The sequence below is a fragment of the Orcinus orca genome, chromosome 14 (assembly GCF_937001465.1).
Source record: "Orcinus orca chromosome 14, mOrcOrc1.1, whole genome shotgun sequence".
NCBI lineage: Eukaryota > Metazoa > Chordata > Mammalia > Artiodactyla > Delphinidae > Orcinus > Orcinus orca.
The window spans coordinates 64,584,103-64,599,617 of record NC_064572.1 but is presented as its reverse complement, the minus strand read 5'-3'; the positions used below and the strand labels follow the sequence as shown (position 1 = coordinate 64,599,617).

The 15,515-nt window shown below is 54.4% G+C and overlaps 1 protein-coding gene across 9 annotated transcripts in view; it reads right to left on the bottom strand.

Moving 5' to 3' along the window:
- Nucleotides 1–228: 228 nt before the first annotated feature.
- Nucleotides 229–15,515, bottom strand: part of MFSD13A (major facilitator superfamily domain containing 13A) — a 21,792-nt gene continuing 6,505 nt past the window's right edge. For 3 of the 9 annotated variants that reach the window (XM_033425869.2, XM_033425866.2, XM_033425867.2), the window contains exons 3-9: nucleotides 6,959–7,201; nucleotides 6,444–6,526; nucleotides 5,402–5,854; nucleotides 5,126–5,252; nucleotides 4,215–4,311; nucleotides 3,210–3,650; nucleotides 229–1,789 (exon numbers count right to left, since the gene is read on the bottom strand). In XM_033425869.2, the coding sequence (XP_033281760.1) occupies nucleotides 1,527–1,789; nucleotides 3,210–3,650; nucleotides 4,215–4,311; nucleotides 5,126–5,252; nucleotides 5,402–5,854; nucleotides 6,444–6,526; nucleotides 6,959–7,126 (1,632 nt within the window). In that variant the 5' untranslated portion in view covers nucleotides 7,127–7,201 and the 3' untranslated portion in view covers nucleotides 229–1,526. The other 6 variants (XM_049696834.1, XM_033425873.2, XM_033425870.2 and 3 more) reach the window with 5 other exon arrangements.

Below are 15,515 nucleotides of genomic sequence, written 5' to 3'. Positions count from 1 at the left end.
CCTGTGCACATGCCCAAGCCCATGGATGAGACTCCACCCCAAATGAGGGGGCCAGCTCTTCACATCTCTGAAGTCAGAAGCTTATTAAAATACTGTTCCCAGGGCCCACGCGCAGATATGCTGATTAATCAGTTCTCCATTTTAAACCTGTATACTTGGGGGGTAGGGGGGAGCGCTTTTCCAGGCACTTTACAAATGTTAATCCATTTGATTCTCCCAACAACCGTACAAAGTGTAAGTATGTTTGTTATTCCTTATATAATTTCCCAAAGCTCTGCCCTTTGTTAGCTAGAATTTGAACCCAGGCAATATAGCCCTAGGGCCTACATTCTTAACCGCTGTGCACACCCTCAAATAACCATTGGCCTAGAGCAGTGGTTCCCAATCAAAGTCAGTTTTGCCCCTTAGGACACACTTGGCAATGCCTGGAGATGTTTGGTCGTCACAACTGGAGGGAGATGCTACTGACATCTAGTAGGCAGAGGCCAGGGATGCTGCTAAACACCCACAACGAAGAACAGCCCAGCCCCAAGTGTCTGCGGTGTCGAGGCCGAGAAACGCTGACCTCAAGCAGAGGTTCTCAGTCCCAGCTGCACGGGAAAATCACCACAGAGCTTTCCGAAACCCCAGTGCCAGGCGGTACCCAGACCCATGAAACCAGAATCTTGGGGAACAACTCAGACACCAGCATCTTTGCAAGCTCCCCAGTGACTCCAAGGTTAAGGACCTCTAGCCTAGAAGTGGCCACTCCTCCTTGCCCACCACGTCCAGCCGTGGTACGTGGGAAACGCACTGGGGCTACGAACGCAGGCCTGAAAGCTGTTTTGCTCCCAAGGGCCCATGCGGCCACGGGCCTGCAGGCTCTCCCTGCTACCCCAGTGACTGATGTGGGTGGCCCCCCACTCATCTCTGAAAATGCTCTCAGGCTGCTCTTATTAAGTAAGGAATCCTGTTCCCCAACCCACCACTCCCACACACAGCACAGACCTCAGGAGTGGGAATAGAAATGACCGACTTCGATCAGTCTGTGATGAAATGAACATTGCTGAGAGGCCAGCTGGGGACGCGGGCGCCCTGCAGCAGCTAGGGCGCGCTACTCCACGCACAGCTGAGGCAGAGAGTTCTGAGAGAAGCCACCGCAAGGGGAGGTGGGACTCAGTTTCCTCTGACTAGGCCAAAGTGGTTTCCGAGCCCACATAGGGCGCCAGCCCCAGCCAGGAAGGGGGATAGGCCTCTGTGCCCACAGCAACCCCACGTGACCACAGGGCGGGCCCCCTCCCTTCGTGATCCTCTTCTTCCTCCTGCCGCATAGGAGGAAGCGGGTCCCTGAGCACAAACGCCCCAACCCTTGCCCAAGCTGAGCCCGACAGCCAAGCAGGAACTTAGACCTCAGTGACGCTCCCTGCGCAGCCCCAGGCGCTCCCACTCCGCCATCTGTCCTCCAGGCTGCACCCCAGGAAGGCGAAAGAGACTGGCTGCCCAGGGCTGCAGGTAGTGTCCTCAGCAGGGTGGCCTTGCCGCTCCCCTCACACCATCTTAATGTCCAGGGTTTGGGCCCGTGACAGGTTCTGACGCTGGGCTTTGACCGCATGCAGGCGTCTCCCATACAGCGTGAACTGGGACCAGGTGAACAGCTGCAGCAGAGCACAGGTGAGGGGAACCAGCACCAGCAGGTAGAAGCAGCCCTGGCGGAGCGTCGGGGCCTGTGGTGGGGGTGGAGCCGGGGGCTCTGGCCAGGGCTGGGCACTCCCCACAGGCGTCAGTGCGGGCTGCTGGAAGAGATCATGACCTAGGATGAGAGAGTCCGCAGAAAGAACAGGTCAGCCCTGGTCTCCTCCACAGTCCACAGTGCCGCATCTCACACGCCACGGGCACATGTCCAAATGGCAGCTCTTGATTCCTCCCCCAGACTTGCTTCTCCCCTGTTCTTCTCTTCTTGGGGAATGGTACCGCCATCCCCCCAATAACCTCGAAGTCTTCCTAGATTCCTCAGTTAATTTCACCACTCCCCAACAGCCAATCCTTCACTTCCCCCAACTCCAAAACACAGCCCAAAACAAACACTTCTTTTCAGCCCCCGGCCCCACCTGCTCCAAGCCTCCATCGCCTGTGCCACAGCCTCCCTACAGCCCATCCTCCGTGCAGCAGTCAGAGCGAACTTTAAAGCATGTAAATCAGACGAGGCCACTCCCCTACTTAAAAGCCACCCAATAGCTGCACTGAGAATGAAATTCACACCCTGCCCAGATCTACAGAGCCCTCTTCACTTTTCCAGCCTCATCTCCAAACCATTCTTTTTTATAAATTTATTTCTTTATTTATTTTTGGCTGCATTGGGTCTTCGTTGTTGTGTGCGGGCTTTCTCTAGTTGTGGCGAGCCAGGGCTACTCTTCGTTTCGGTGCACAGGCTTCTCACTGCGGTGGCTTCTCTTTTTGCAGAGCATGGGCTCTAGGTGCGCCGGCTTTAGTAGTTGTGGCACACAGGCTCTGTAGTTGTGACTCGTGGCTCTAGAGCGCAGGCTCAGCAGTTGTGGCACGTAGGCTTAGTTGCTCCGTGGCATGTGGGATCTTCCCGGACCAGGGCTCGAACCCGGGTCCCCTGCATTGGCAGATGGATTCTTAACCACTGCACCACCAGGGAAGTCTGCCAAACCACTCTTGATAACTTGGGCCCACTTCCAGTTCTCTCTGTCTGGGATTTGCTGAGATCTCTGTAGACCAAATCCTCGCCATTCAGTTCACATCCTGGGTGTCACCTCCTCAGAGAGACCTTCCCGGACCACACTAAGCAGCTTCTCAGTCACAATGGCTAGTTTTTACCAACGCACTTATCACTACCTGTTTGGCTGTTTATTGCCGACCCTACCCCCACCCCCTGACTAGAATATAAGCTCCACGATGGCAAAGACCTTGTCTGTCTTATTTTGTTATCTCCCTCCCTAGAGGCACCTAGAGCAGCACCTGGCAGAGAAGGTATTCCATACATATTTGTTGAATGAATGAATGAAAGAGTGTAACCCAGTTCCTCTACCCACATGCAGAGAGGCAGAGGAGGGGTGGCAGCCGGGGGCGGCCCAGACCCAGCCTCTGTTGGCTGGTTGCCATTCTCTCCCTCAATGGACCCAGATCCCAGGCTGATCAGCTGGTACACCAGGTAAGCTGTGCTCCCTGGAGGCTCCAGAGCCCCGTGCCAGCCCCTGGGCTCTCACCTGTGTAGAAGCACAGCAGCCAGGTGCCCAGCAGCGGGGCGAAGGTCTGGCCTGGCTTGGTCACCAAGGCCACCATGCCAAAGAGAAGTGCTGAGGCCGCCTGCTTGCGGTGGTTCAGCACCAGGTCCTCGTCCACCAGGTCAGTGACCACCAAGGTCAACAGCTTACAGGTGCCCTCAGTGAAGACACGGTTGCTGCCGGCGGAGAGAGAGCAGACAAAAATGAAGGGGTGGGACAGAGGTGTGGGGACGAAGGAGGGCAGGGCATACCTGGCAATGAAGAGGCAGAGCAGGCCAGGGCGGTCAGGGCCAGCGCACAGCATGAGCAGGCTCAGGCCCAGCTTGAGCAGGAAGAGCCCGCGCACCACAGCGTAGACGCCCCAGCGCCGGCACAGGGGCAGGAAGTAGAGATTGTTGAGATGCGGAGCGACATAGGAGATGCCTGGGGAAGGGGGTACGGCCTCGTCAGGGGGCACGGCCACAACCTCCACAACTGCTCACGGTTGGCCATCGGAATCAGAGTTTGCACTGATCCTGCACTAACGAGGTTCAGGCTCCGTGCTAAGAGCTTCACACCCTTTTATTTAGTCCTCACGACGCTTTAAGGTAAGTACTATTATCATTCCTACTTTACAGAGAAGTGGAGGCCCAAAGAGATGAAATAAAACACACCCAAGGCCACACAGTGAATAAGCACGGTCAAGACACACACCCAGGCCTGTCAGGACAGTAGTCCTCCCTGTGAACCAGCCACTGTACCACTTAACCTCTGGGTGTCACCGCCACCCAGAGGACCACCATGAGGGCAGCCCTACCCACTCAAACCCACAGAGGCTCCCTCCCTCCCTCTGGAAAACAGAGCTGGGGGCTGGAGGTGCAACCCCAGCACGGATTCTGCCCTCTGCCACCTGGGCCCCAGCTGGGGAGGCGGCTGTGCCTACAGCCGGGCTAGGGGTTCTGGGGTGCAAGCCTTTGTCCTTCCGGCCTGCCCGAGGCACCCACTCACCCAACAGGAAGGAGCCAGTGGAGAGGGAGATGTGGTCTGACAACAGATGCTCCAGGAAGAGGGGGAAGAAGTTGCTGTTGAAGTGGCAGTGAAAGACCTGCAACCAACAGGGACAGTGAGGAGGCCAGGAAGAGGGCAGAAGCCAGCAGGTGGGGCAGCAGGAGCAAGAGCGGCCTCCACCCCCGTGTCCCTCGGCGTGGAACATGCCAGAACAAAACCTGAAACCAGGGCTTCCCTGGTGGCGCAGTGGTTGGGAGTCTGCCTGCCGATACAGGGGACACGGGTTCGTGCCCCGGTCCGGGAAGATCCCACATGCCGCAGAGCGGCTGGGGCCATGAGCCATGGCCGCTGAGCCTGCATGTACGGAGCCTGTGCTCCACAACTGGAGAGGCCACAGCAGTGAGAGACCCGCATACCGCAAAAAACAACAACAAAACCTGAAACCAACTTCCTATGCTCATCAAGTTTGCTAAAAGTTAGAAGGAATGACAAAATTGTCATTAGAACAATTAAAAGCTTTTTCTCTTATAAAACCTATCAATGCTAAAACAAGCTAAATGACACAAAAACAATCTATTTCTAAATGTGGTTGGCTTATATACTACATATGTTTTAGGTATGGCATGTGGTGTTTTAAAAGTCTCCAAAGGGGCACCTCTTTTTCATATTCTCGCTTTGCAGGTGAGGACATGGCTGCCCCGAGAGACTGAGACAAGCCTAAGATGACGCAGAGAGCTAGGAGCTCAGATGCTGCTAGAATCCAGGTATCTAACAACCCAACTTGTGCTCCTGCCATTGAATGGCCCAGCCATTCTCAGGCGAGGCCAGAACTGATCTCCCAGCTTCTGAGGAGCCTGTCCCCTTGAGTGAGGCATTCGTAGCCATCCTGGACGGAGGCACTGCTCCCGTACCTGCACCAGGTCCATGCCCACGAACCACAGGAAGTTCCGGTGGCGGGCCAGCTGCCGAAGGTACTGGCCCAAGGTGATGCTGCCCGTCTCCTCGCCGCCAAGAAGCAGCTCTTCTTCTTCACACAGGCTACGGGGCAGAGGGGAGTCAAGAACGGCCTAGGCTGGGCCACAGCCATCCCCCACCCGGCAGCCATCCACCAGCCAGGGGCCCCAGCATGGCAGTCACACCCAGCAGAGTGCTGGCGGGACCCTGGAGAGCCGGAGCTGGCCACTTACCCGCCATCCACAGCCAGGGTTGGGCACCCCGGTTCCCTGCTGGCCGCCTCCACCCGCCACCTCAGCAGCCGTGTGGCCCCCACAAAGCCCAGCCCAGAGCCAGCGGCCAGTGCCAGGCAGAAGGCGCGGAAGGAAGAGAAGTCTTCTTTGTTCCAGAAGGCGTAGGAGGCAAAGACAGACAGGGAGCCAGCCGCACTGAAGAGGGAGCAGTAGAAGTTGAGGTGGGTGCGGTCGTGGGCTGAGAGGGCCAGGTCGGCCAGCAAGGCATGATGGTGCAGGTCCACGAGCGTCAGGAAGCCATCATAGAGGCACAGGCACAGCAAGAACTGCAGGCCAGCTGGGGCCCAGGGCACCCAGAACGCCAGGAACGACAGCGCCAGCAGCGGCCCATGCCAGCCCAGCGCCCGCACCCGTGCCAGCACCACGGCCCTCGAGGAGAGCCTGGCGCCTGACCTGCCAGGGAGAGGGGTGCTGTTGGGAGATGCCCCTACAGCCTTGGCAGGCCCCAGTTCCCCCTGCCCGGGGCCCAGAGGAGGGAACAACAGAGGCCCAGAGCATGGGACTCACACCAGGGTGGTCCCACTGAGCCCTGAGTTCAACCCCTGATTTAGGAAGCACAACTCACCAGTGGGTACACTCTCCCCTCTGCTCTCTTACCAGCCTGCCAGGGCTGATGGCCAAAGGGTGGTGGAATACCCATTTCTCAAGCTTGGGGGCAGTGATGGGCCCGAGCAGGGATGGGCTAAAGAAATGTGCCAGAAGCAGCAGAGTGTTTGCTGCACGGAGCCCCGTCCTGAGGGCCTGGTAAGCCAAGCGGGGGTAAATTTCTCCCCGAGCTGAGCAAGGCCGCAGCCAGCCAAGGCCACTTCTTCACACTGGACAGAGTCTGCCTGACCATGGGAAAGGAGGAAGCCTGCACAACAGCTGGAAATGGTCTCCCTTTCTTCCCCACCCCAAACACAGGCAGGGGTCCTCCAGCTCTGGGGGGGGGGGGGGAGTAGGTGGGACAGAACCAGTTCTGAGCCATCCTCGGGAAACAAACCGGGGCTGGGAGCTGAGGAACTGACGGTCACTCAGCCAGCCGAACAGGGGGTCATTGAGGCTGTTCCAGAGGAGAAACACCGTCTGTGGGCAGAGGGGAAACGGGCAGGTGGGCTCCAGGCAGTCTCCTCTCCGGGGCTTTCTCCCTCCCAGCCTGCTCGCCACCTCTCAGAGATGACCCCAGCTTTCCTTCCTGCAAACCTTTGCTCAGGTCAGTCCCTCTGTTATAACCCATAGCGACTGTCCCATCAAACTCCCACCCATCCAGGTCCCAGCTGATAAATATATGTGAATATATTATAAATGTGCATACATAGAACAGTGCCTGGCTCACAAGACAGAGGCCAGGAGAGCTGGCGTAATCCTCACTGAGGAGTCATCAAGGCCTCCAGCTCCAGCTTTTCTTGCTGAATCTCGGTGGGCAACCCGGCTTGCCCCAAGCTCCTGGCTGGGCAGGATCCAGCCCTGCCATCTGCCTGGCTCCCACCCTGGCTAGCTGCCCCAGCTCTGGCCTACCTCTCCGACCCAGAAGGCAGCTTTGTTGATCTTGTACACTGAGACAAAGGTGTCCACGTAGTAAAGCAGGAACACGTTGTGCAGGACAGAGATGAAGAGGGCCAGGGAGCCATAGACCATGGCCGTGGGCAGGCCCAGCAGCCAGGCCCAGGGCCCACCCAGCCCCATGGCGGCCAGCGCAGCCTCAGCCCCAGGAGTACTGAGGAGCGCTCATGGCCACGGGCAGTCTGGCCATCCTTGTCCCTGAGGAAGAAGAAGCCAGTTAGCTGCAGGGATCAGAGCCAGCTGATCTAACCCCAGACCTCTGAGTCATCTCACTGGGAGAAAGTCTGTACATAAAACAAAACTGGGGAATCGTCAATGATGTCCAGCTAAAACAATGCTGGACTAGATACCACTACTGGAGAGTAACCCAAGGAAACTGATAAAGGCGTGGGAAGAGAAGGCAGCCAGCCAGCAAGTGCTGAGCCAGGTCGCGTGCTAGCGTGCTGTGCTCAGTATCTTCTTTCATCCATACTTTACTCAACCTTAACGGTCCAGACATGACAACCCTGGGCTTGGGCACACACTGTGCCTACAGTGGCACCTCGGGCAAGCTACTTAACCCCAGCCTCAGTTTTCTCTTCTGTAAAAAGGAAAAGTGGATGATCATGGCTACTCAGAGGAGTGTAAGGATTAAATGAGGTAACTCACAGAAAGTGCTCAATAAATGGACGTTAGTGATCTCATTATCATCTTTATAAAATCCCTACAAAGTTTACAGCACTATTACAATATTATAGGAGAGCAACCCCAAGCTCAGAGATGTTAAGTAATTTGCCCAGTGTCGCACAGCAAAAAAGTAGCAGATTTGAACCCTGACCTGTCTGGCTCCAAAGCCTTTTCTGCCACTTGACCTCCCAAATTGGGTTCCTATAGACTGCTGGGTAGAATGGAGAAACCTGCTGTGATGGCAGTTTCCATAGGGATATACAAGTTATAAGATATGATAAGAGTCCACAACTGCTCACGCACTTTGATTCCGGAAATTCCACCTCAAGGAACTAACCCCAAGGGAACAAGTACAGAGCTGTTCATGGCAGCAACATTTATAAACAGCCAAAAGCTGGACACAGCCCAGGAACACAACAAAGGGACTGGCTCAACAAGCCCGATGCTCTCCAGAAAGGCCAAGTACGTGGGCAACCTCAACACAGGGGAGGGAAACTGAAGAACATGTTACATGAAAAGAGAGAACAGGGCTTCCCTGGTGGCACAGTGGTTGGGAGTCCGCCTGCCGATGCAGAGGACGCGGGTTCGTGCCCCGGTCCAGGAAGATCCCACATGCTGCGGAGCGGCTGGGCCCGTAAGCCATGGCCGCTAGGCCTGCGTGTCCGGAGCCTGTGCTCCGCAACGGGAAGAAGCCACAACAGTGAGAGGCCCGTGTACCGCAAAAAAAAAAAAAAAAAAAAAGAGAGAGAGAACAAAGGACAGCACGAGTGCCTGCTCCCAACCAGGCCGACTCGTGTACAGAGACCAGCAGGCTAGACTGACCATGGATGGAAAAGCAAATAAAAGTCAGATTTTTATTAAAGCAGCGCTTCTCATACTATAATGTGCTTCCAAGTCACCAGGGGACTTTGTTAAAATGCAGATTTTGCCTCCATAGGCGTGGGGAAGAATCTGAGATTCTGCATTTCTAACAGGCTCCCAGGTGGCACCAATGCTGCTGGTCCATGACCACACTTTAAGCAGCCAGGCATTAAGTCTATCTGTCTCTTTAGATTCAAAGCTGTTGTTCTCTTTTCAGAAAAATAATCTCATGTGTCTGACCCCCAGAGGGAAGCTATGGGGGCTTCCTTCTCTCAAACTCCCTGTTCTGAGTTGAATGTGCCCCAAAGAGATAAGTTCAAGTCCTAACCCCCAGTATCTGTGAGTGCAACCTTATTTGGAAATAGGATCTTTGCAGATGTAACCAAGTTCAGATGAGATCATACTGAGTTAGGGTGGGCCCTAATCCAATGACTGGTATCCTTAAAAGGAGAGGGAAATTTGGACACAGAGACAGACACACACAAAGGGAAGACAGCCACCTGAAGATGCAGGCAGAAATTTGAGTGACGCATCTACAAGCCAAAGAACACTAAGGACTGCAGGCAACCACCAGGAGCTAGGAAGAGGCAAGGAAGGATTCTTTCCTAGAGCCTCCCTCCAGAGGGCACATGACCCTGCTGATGCCTTGATGTTGGATTTCTACCCTACAGGAACTGGGAGGTTGCCTTAAGCCACTCAGTTTGTGGCAGCCCTAAAACTTATACACTTCCTCAGAGGCTTTCTCTTTGAGTCCTCGTGACCCAAGCCTACCCATGGGCTTCATTTACATGTCCGCATGCTTGCACGCACACATGCAGAACAGAAACTTCTGTTTCCCCATCAGAGTCAGGCCCTGGAGGACCGACTTCAGCCCCAGTCCAAATGTGGTGACTCCCCAGGCCCTGTTCTTGCCCCATGAGCAACCATGGCTCCCCTTCCCTGCCCAGCCTTCAAGGGCCTCTGTAGTCTGGCCTCTCCCCGCCAGACCAGCCCAGACTCCCATGGATCTTCAAGCCACTGTCTCCTCTGGCCAGGCCTTTGTTCTTTTTTTTTTTTTTTAATAAATTTATTTATTTATCCATTTTTGGCTGCATTGGGTCTTCGTTGCTGCGCACAGGTTTTCTCTGGTTGCGGCGAGCGGGGGCTACTCTTCATTGTGGTGTGTGGGCTTCTCATCGTGGTGGCTTCTCTTGTTGCGGAGCACGGGCTCTAGGCACGAGGGCTTCAGTAGTTGTGGCACGAGGGCTCAGTAGTTGTGGCTCGTGGGCTCTAGAGCGCAGGCTCAGTAGTTGTGGCACACAGGCTTAGTTGCTCTGCGGCATGTGGGATCTTCCCGGACCAGGGCTCGAACCCATCTCCCTTGCATTGGCAGGCAGATTCTTAACCACTGCACCACCAGGGAAGCCCCCAGGCCTTTGTTCTTGATGGTGCCTCCTACCAGAAGCACCCTGCCCATGTCTTCATCTCCATCTCACCCATCCCTCAGGAGCCAGCACCATGTCAAGAAGACCTTCTCCAACTCCTCGGCCCTCACTGGTGCCTCCTGCCCCTGCACAGCACTCTCCCACCTGCCCGCACTCCAGCCTGACTGTGGGGTTCTCCAGCGCAGGGCCTGTGTCTTCGCCCTCTCTCTCCCTCTCTGGACTCAGCCACTCTTGCTATAAGAGTGACGGGTAAGAAAGAGGCTCTGCAGGGAGAATAAGGATGGTATCTCATGGGAGTCTCTCTCAGGCTCAATGGAAGCTGAGTGGCAATTCACTCAAGAGATCGGTATGCAGCCCCCCATCCCCTGTGCCAACCTTGTGCCAGCCCACGCCTAGTGGTGGAGCAATGAGAGAAGGAGGAGTGGCCAAAACTACCTGAAAGCAGCCGCTAAGTCTGTGAGAATCTCTCCCAGGCCATAATGATGCCACCTTGTCCCAGAGCCGGAGGATATCCAGGTGGCCTCTCCCTGGGGGCTTTGAGCCCCTGAAGAAACATTTGGTGGGAAATACTTTTTTTTTTCACAGCTTTATTGAGGTACAACTGACATATAATAATCTGCATATTGGGGAGTCCCCTGGTGGCCTAGTGGTTAGGATTCTGGGCTGTCACTGCCATGGCCTGGGTTCAATCCCTGGTTGGGGAACTGAGATCCTGCAAGCTGCACAGCATGGCCAAAAGAAAAAAAGAAAAAAAAAGACCTCCCGCCCCCCCAATAATAATAATTTGCACATTTTCAAAATGTACAGTCTGATCAGTTTTGGCATAGGTATGCCTGTGAAACTGTCACCACAATTGAGATCAGGAACATATCCATCACCCTTTAAGTTTCCTTGGCACTTTCCAAGTAACATAGTGGAAAGAAGACACAACTGGAGGTCTCCAAAGTCCCAACTCCACCATTTCCTACCCGTGTGACCTGAAGCAATTTGCTAAACCTCTCCATGCCTGTTTCCTGATCTGCACGATGGGGCCAACCTTCCTAAGGCTAGGGTTAGCAGTCCATGAGAAAATACTCTAACGCAATGAGCACAGGAAGTGCAGCGAGCACCCAAACTTCAGAGATTACTGCTAACGAGCCTCCCAGACCCTCCATACCTACCACACAAGGGTGGGGTGGGCTAATCTAAAGGTGCTTTGGGGCTGTAAAGCACCATGTACACCTCTGCTGCTATCCTTAACCCAGGTCACCTCCTGTGATTCCCCAGAGCCTTTCAGAACTCCCCTCCCTCACCTTGAAAGCCTTTGTCCAAAGGGAGTGAAACCTCCTGGCACCCCTACCCAGATGTCCAGTGGCCTGCCCTGGTTACTGGAGAAGGTGGACCCTACAGGCAAGGTCCCCAGCCTCCAGCAGCTGGGGCAACAGTAGAAGAAAACCTCAAAGTGCGGTGAGATGGAAAACGTATGACTTTTGCCATCAGAAGGGCCTGGGTTTACATCTCAACTGAACTTTCTACTAACTGTAACTGCAGGCAAGGTCTGAGCTTGTCTGAACCTTGGTTTCCTCACCTATAAAATGGGAGTAACAGTGCCTATTTTTATAGGAATTCAGGGAGGATTAAACTATGTCTAGGAAGCCCAGAGCACCGACAGAAATGTGCTCAGAAACTGGCATTTCCTTGGGCTCACTTGTAACAGATCAGGGTAGGAGCAGGGGAATATGCTGGTAATCAGGCCCCTTCCTGTGGTAGGCGAGTTTGAGAGAAAAATCAAGGCACAAGGGGGGGTCAGAAGAGGACGGCCTGCAAGGAGCACGGGCCCAGATGGTGTTCAGCCTGTGCTGAGTAGGGGGCTGATGAATTTGGTAGAGGAAACCAAGAATGACAGACTGGGCCCCTGGGGTGAGGGGCTTCAGAAAGAGGGTGGGTGTTAGCTTCTGATTCCTTTCAGAGGACTAGAGACTGTATGAGAAGCTATTAGTATGGAGGAAAAAAATCTACTAAAATAAGCATAATTTGGAGTTGGGAGCCCTGGGTCAAGTTTGAACCTTATCACTAACTAGCTCTCTGAGTTTATTCCTACATCTGCAAAGCGGGAGAAAATTCCATTCCCTGCCTGTCCCGGGAGTATTAAATGAATATGAAAGGTATTACACCCTGCGCAAATATTAGGTGTGTCCTTTTTTCAACAAGCAGGTGACCTCTGAATTGTCTCTGTGTTTCTTGTTTCACACCCCCTTTGTCTCCCTGCTCAGTCTCCCCACGGCAGGACCAGCCCTGGCAGGGCTGTTGGGGACGCCCAACCCTGGAGGGGTGCCCACTTTCCATGCAGTGACTAATGGGCCCATCCTCCTCCTCAGGCTGGAAACGAACTTCACCCTACTGGGGGAGGGACCTTCTCCCTTTCCCTCCCTGCTCCGCAGCAGCACTGGAGGATCAGCAACTTCACCTCAGGACCATGCACCCCTCGCGAGCCACAGAGGAGTCTGGGAACCACCCAGGAGTTCCTTACTCAATAGCTGGCACTGAACCATGTGGTGGTTCTCCAGCCTGTCGGCACATTAAAATCACCTGAGGAGCTGCTCAATACCACGAAAGCCCAAGCCTCACCCCTGACCAATTAAATCGTAATTTCTAAGGATGGGGCCCAGCATCGGTGTTCTTTTAAAGCTCCCCAATTGGTTCTACAACGCCACCAGGGTTAAAAGCCATTATGTTAATGAAATGGATCCCGGCCTGAAGCATCACGCGACCCCAGGGAGTCCCTCTGCAAGAATTCCATCCTCACCCCTTGAGCCCAAGCTTCTCCCACCCTGCCCCGAGGCACTCTCTCAACCTACACCCAGATCACTTCAGGAACTCCCACAGACAGCCCCCAGGACTCCCAGAGCAGACAGCATTCCTGTACCCTTCGGGTGTGTCCTTTGTGACCAACTGGCCCCCAGTCCGGCCCGCTCCTGCCCCCAAGCCCCGGCCGCGGGCCAGCCCCTCACCGAAATTGTGGCAGGCGAAGCCTAATCCCGCGGCAGCCCGGAGCCAGGTGCCAGCCAGTGCGCCTGCGCGCAGGCCTCCAGCAGCTTCTCCAGCCCCTTCTTCCGCTCCTGCCCAGCGATTGGCTCCGCGTGGTCCGGGACCGCTGCTTCGGCAGGTGCTCGCGCCCGAGGATGCCGCCGCCATATTTGTTACGGGCGCTTGCCCTTAGGGACCAAAAAGAGGTCGTGGGCGCCAGCAAAAAACGGGCAGATTGTCTGTATTCCTGGCCGGTTCACCCCCTCCCTCTCACTTCCACGAAGGCTTAATGTCATTTCAGTTCAAAGCAACAAGGTTTTTTCTGAGAGCTTCCCATCCTCTCCCCCGTCCTCTTTTTTTGCCTGTCGTGCGGCTGGTGGGATCTTAATTAACCCACCAGGGATCGAATCTGCACCCACTGCAGTGGAAGCCAGGAGTCTTAACCACTAGACCTCCGGGTAAGTCCCCCACCCCTACTAGTAATTCGGAAAATGAAGAGAGCTCAGCACCTTCCTTCAAGCCTTGTGATGTGACTGGATGCACAGCTGAGACAGATATGAAGATGACAGTGGCACGACCTGGGACTCCCTGATGCTGGATTGTGAGCTTGTCAAGAGTGGACAGGCCCAGCTTGAGCTGTGGGCACCAGGGTTCAGGCCACAGGCACCAGGCCCTGCGAAAGCAACCAAGCAGCCCAACCTCTTCTTATTATTATTTTCTTGTTTCTTTTCTTTTTTTTTTGGTTGCACCAGGTGTTAGTTGCGGCACGTGGGCTCCTTAGTTGTGGCATGCGAGCTCTTAGTTGCGGCATGCATGTGGGATCTAGTTCCGGGACCAGGGATCAAACCCAGGCCCCCTGCCTTGGGAGCTCAGAGTCTTATCCACTACGCCACCAGGGAAGTCCCAACCTCCTATTAATAGTAATAGTAAAATATAAGGCTACGGAGCTCTTACAGTGTGCCCTGTGCTGTGTTAAGCACTCTACATGCATTATCTTGTTGAGTCCTCACATAGTCATCCCTGGGAGGTAGGTGCTATTATCCCCATTTTACAGATGAGGAAACTGAGGTTGGGAGAGATTCAGTGACTTTCACACAGCAAGCAAGAGGCCCAGACAAGTTGGAACCCAGACTTTCTGACTCTCAGAACAGGAGTCTTCCCTCTTCCTACCCCTGCCCAGACCCTGAAAGTCAAGTTTTGTTTTGCTCAGTCTAGTCTGGTAAGGATGTCCCACGTCTTCTCCCAACAGGCCTGTAAGCCTACTTAGATTTCTAGGCAATTAGACAGCACAGACTCCAGACTTGCTGTTTCCCTACCCTGGGATATGGGGCCATGAGTGTGGCTTTTGGCTTCTGGGGGACCTGGGACTCAGTTCCCTAGCTCCACCACTTCTTTTTCGGGGATGCTCTTTTTGTGAGCCTCTGTTTTACTCCTTAGAGGGATTTTGTGGGCATTAAATGAGAAATAGGGGTGTAAGAGTTCTGTTGTCAACAGGAATATCATCCTCTGCCTCCTTCCTGACAACCTGGCAAGGGCCCACCCAGAGCAAACAGTCCAATACAAGAGCCCAGGTGTCCAGGTGCTAGAGTCTGTTCAACCAGTTCCTGGGGAGCCCCAGAGGCCCCATGAACCTTGTCCCCAGCGTTCATTTCCCACCAGTCTGTCTCACTTTCCTCCTCCCCAGTCCTGCCTTTTCAGACCCTCTTCTTACCTCCTAGGTCTCCTCTTGGCCACACACACATCACCTCTTTTCTAGACTTCAAGCAATTGATGAAACCCCTCATGCTCCAGAAAGCCCTCATGACTAGAAGGAAGATTACCATTTCTCTCCCATCCTTACCCCTTACCCCCATCTATGCTTTACTGGCTGTGAGAATAGAGGGCAGGAAGGGCAGGAAACCAGCATTCAGCATAGAGTCTGGTACACTAGGGCCTCCATAAATTGACTAAAGGAGTCCCTCTGCCGTTCCATCTCTGGCCAGCATGTGCCTTTATTTCAAAGCAACACTGAGCCTTTACTTAGCCCTCCCTGGGTATCCCGTGGGGGAACAGGAGAATGTGGAGAGCTGCCAAGGGGCTGGAACTGGATGTGACCTTATAGGAAAGACTTTGGCTGCTGTGTGGCACTGAATACCCCACTCTGAGTTCCCTCAGCCCTCTGATTTTATAGACAATGGAACCAGTTACCCTTTTTTGTCAGCACCAGGGCTGGGCCTTGTGATTATCTCTGATTTCCCTTCCCAGTTGTCAAGCACAGAGATAACTGGGAGGGGACATGGGGTGCAATTGAAGATTGCCTTGAGTCATACCGGAGTCTCTGGATCGTGGGAGAGAGACATACAAAAACTCTCCCTGACGTTCTTTCCTCCCTTGGCTTCTGACCTCTGTGATCTAGGTTCTGCCATGTTCTCCTCCTACCTAACAACTCCTCCTCGGGCCCCTTCACCGGGGCACTTTTTCCCAGGGCTTTCTTAGTTGCAGAGAGGGTCCCCCAAATTTCCATTTTCAAAACTCTTCACACATTCACTTAAACTTGTCAGGCCATACACTATATG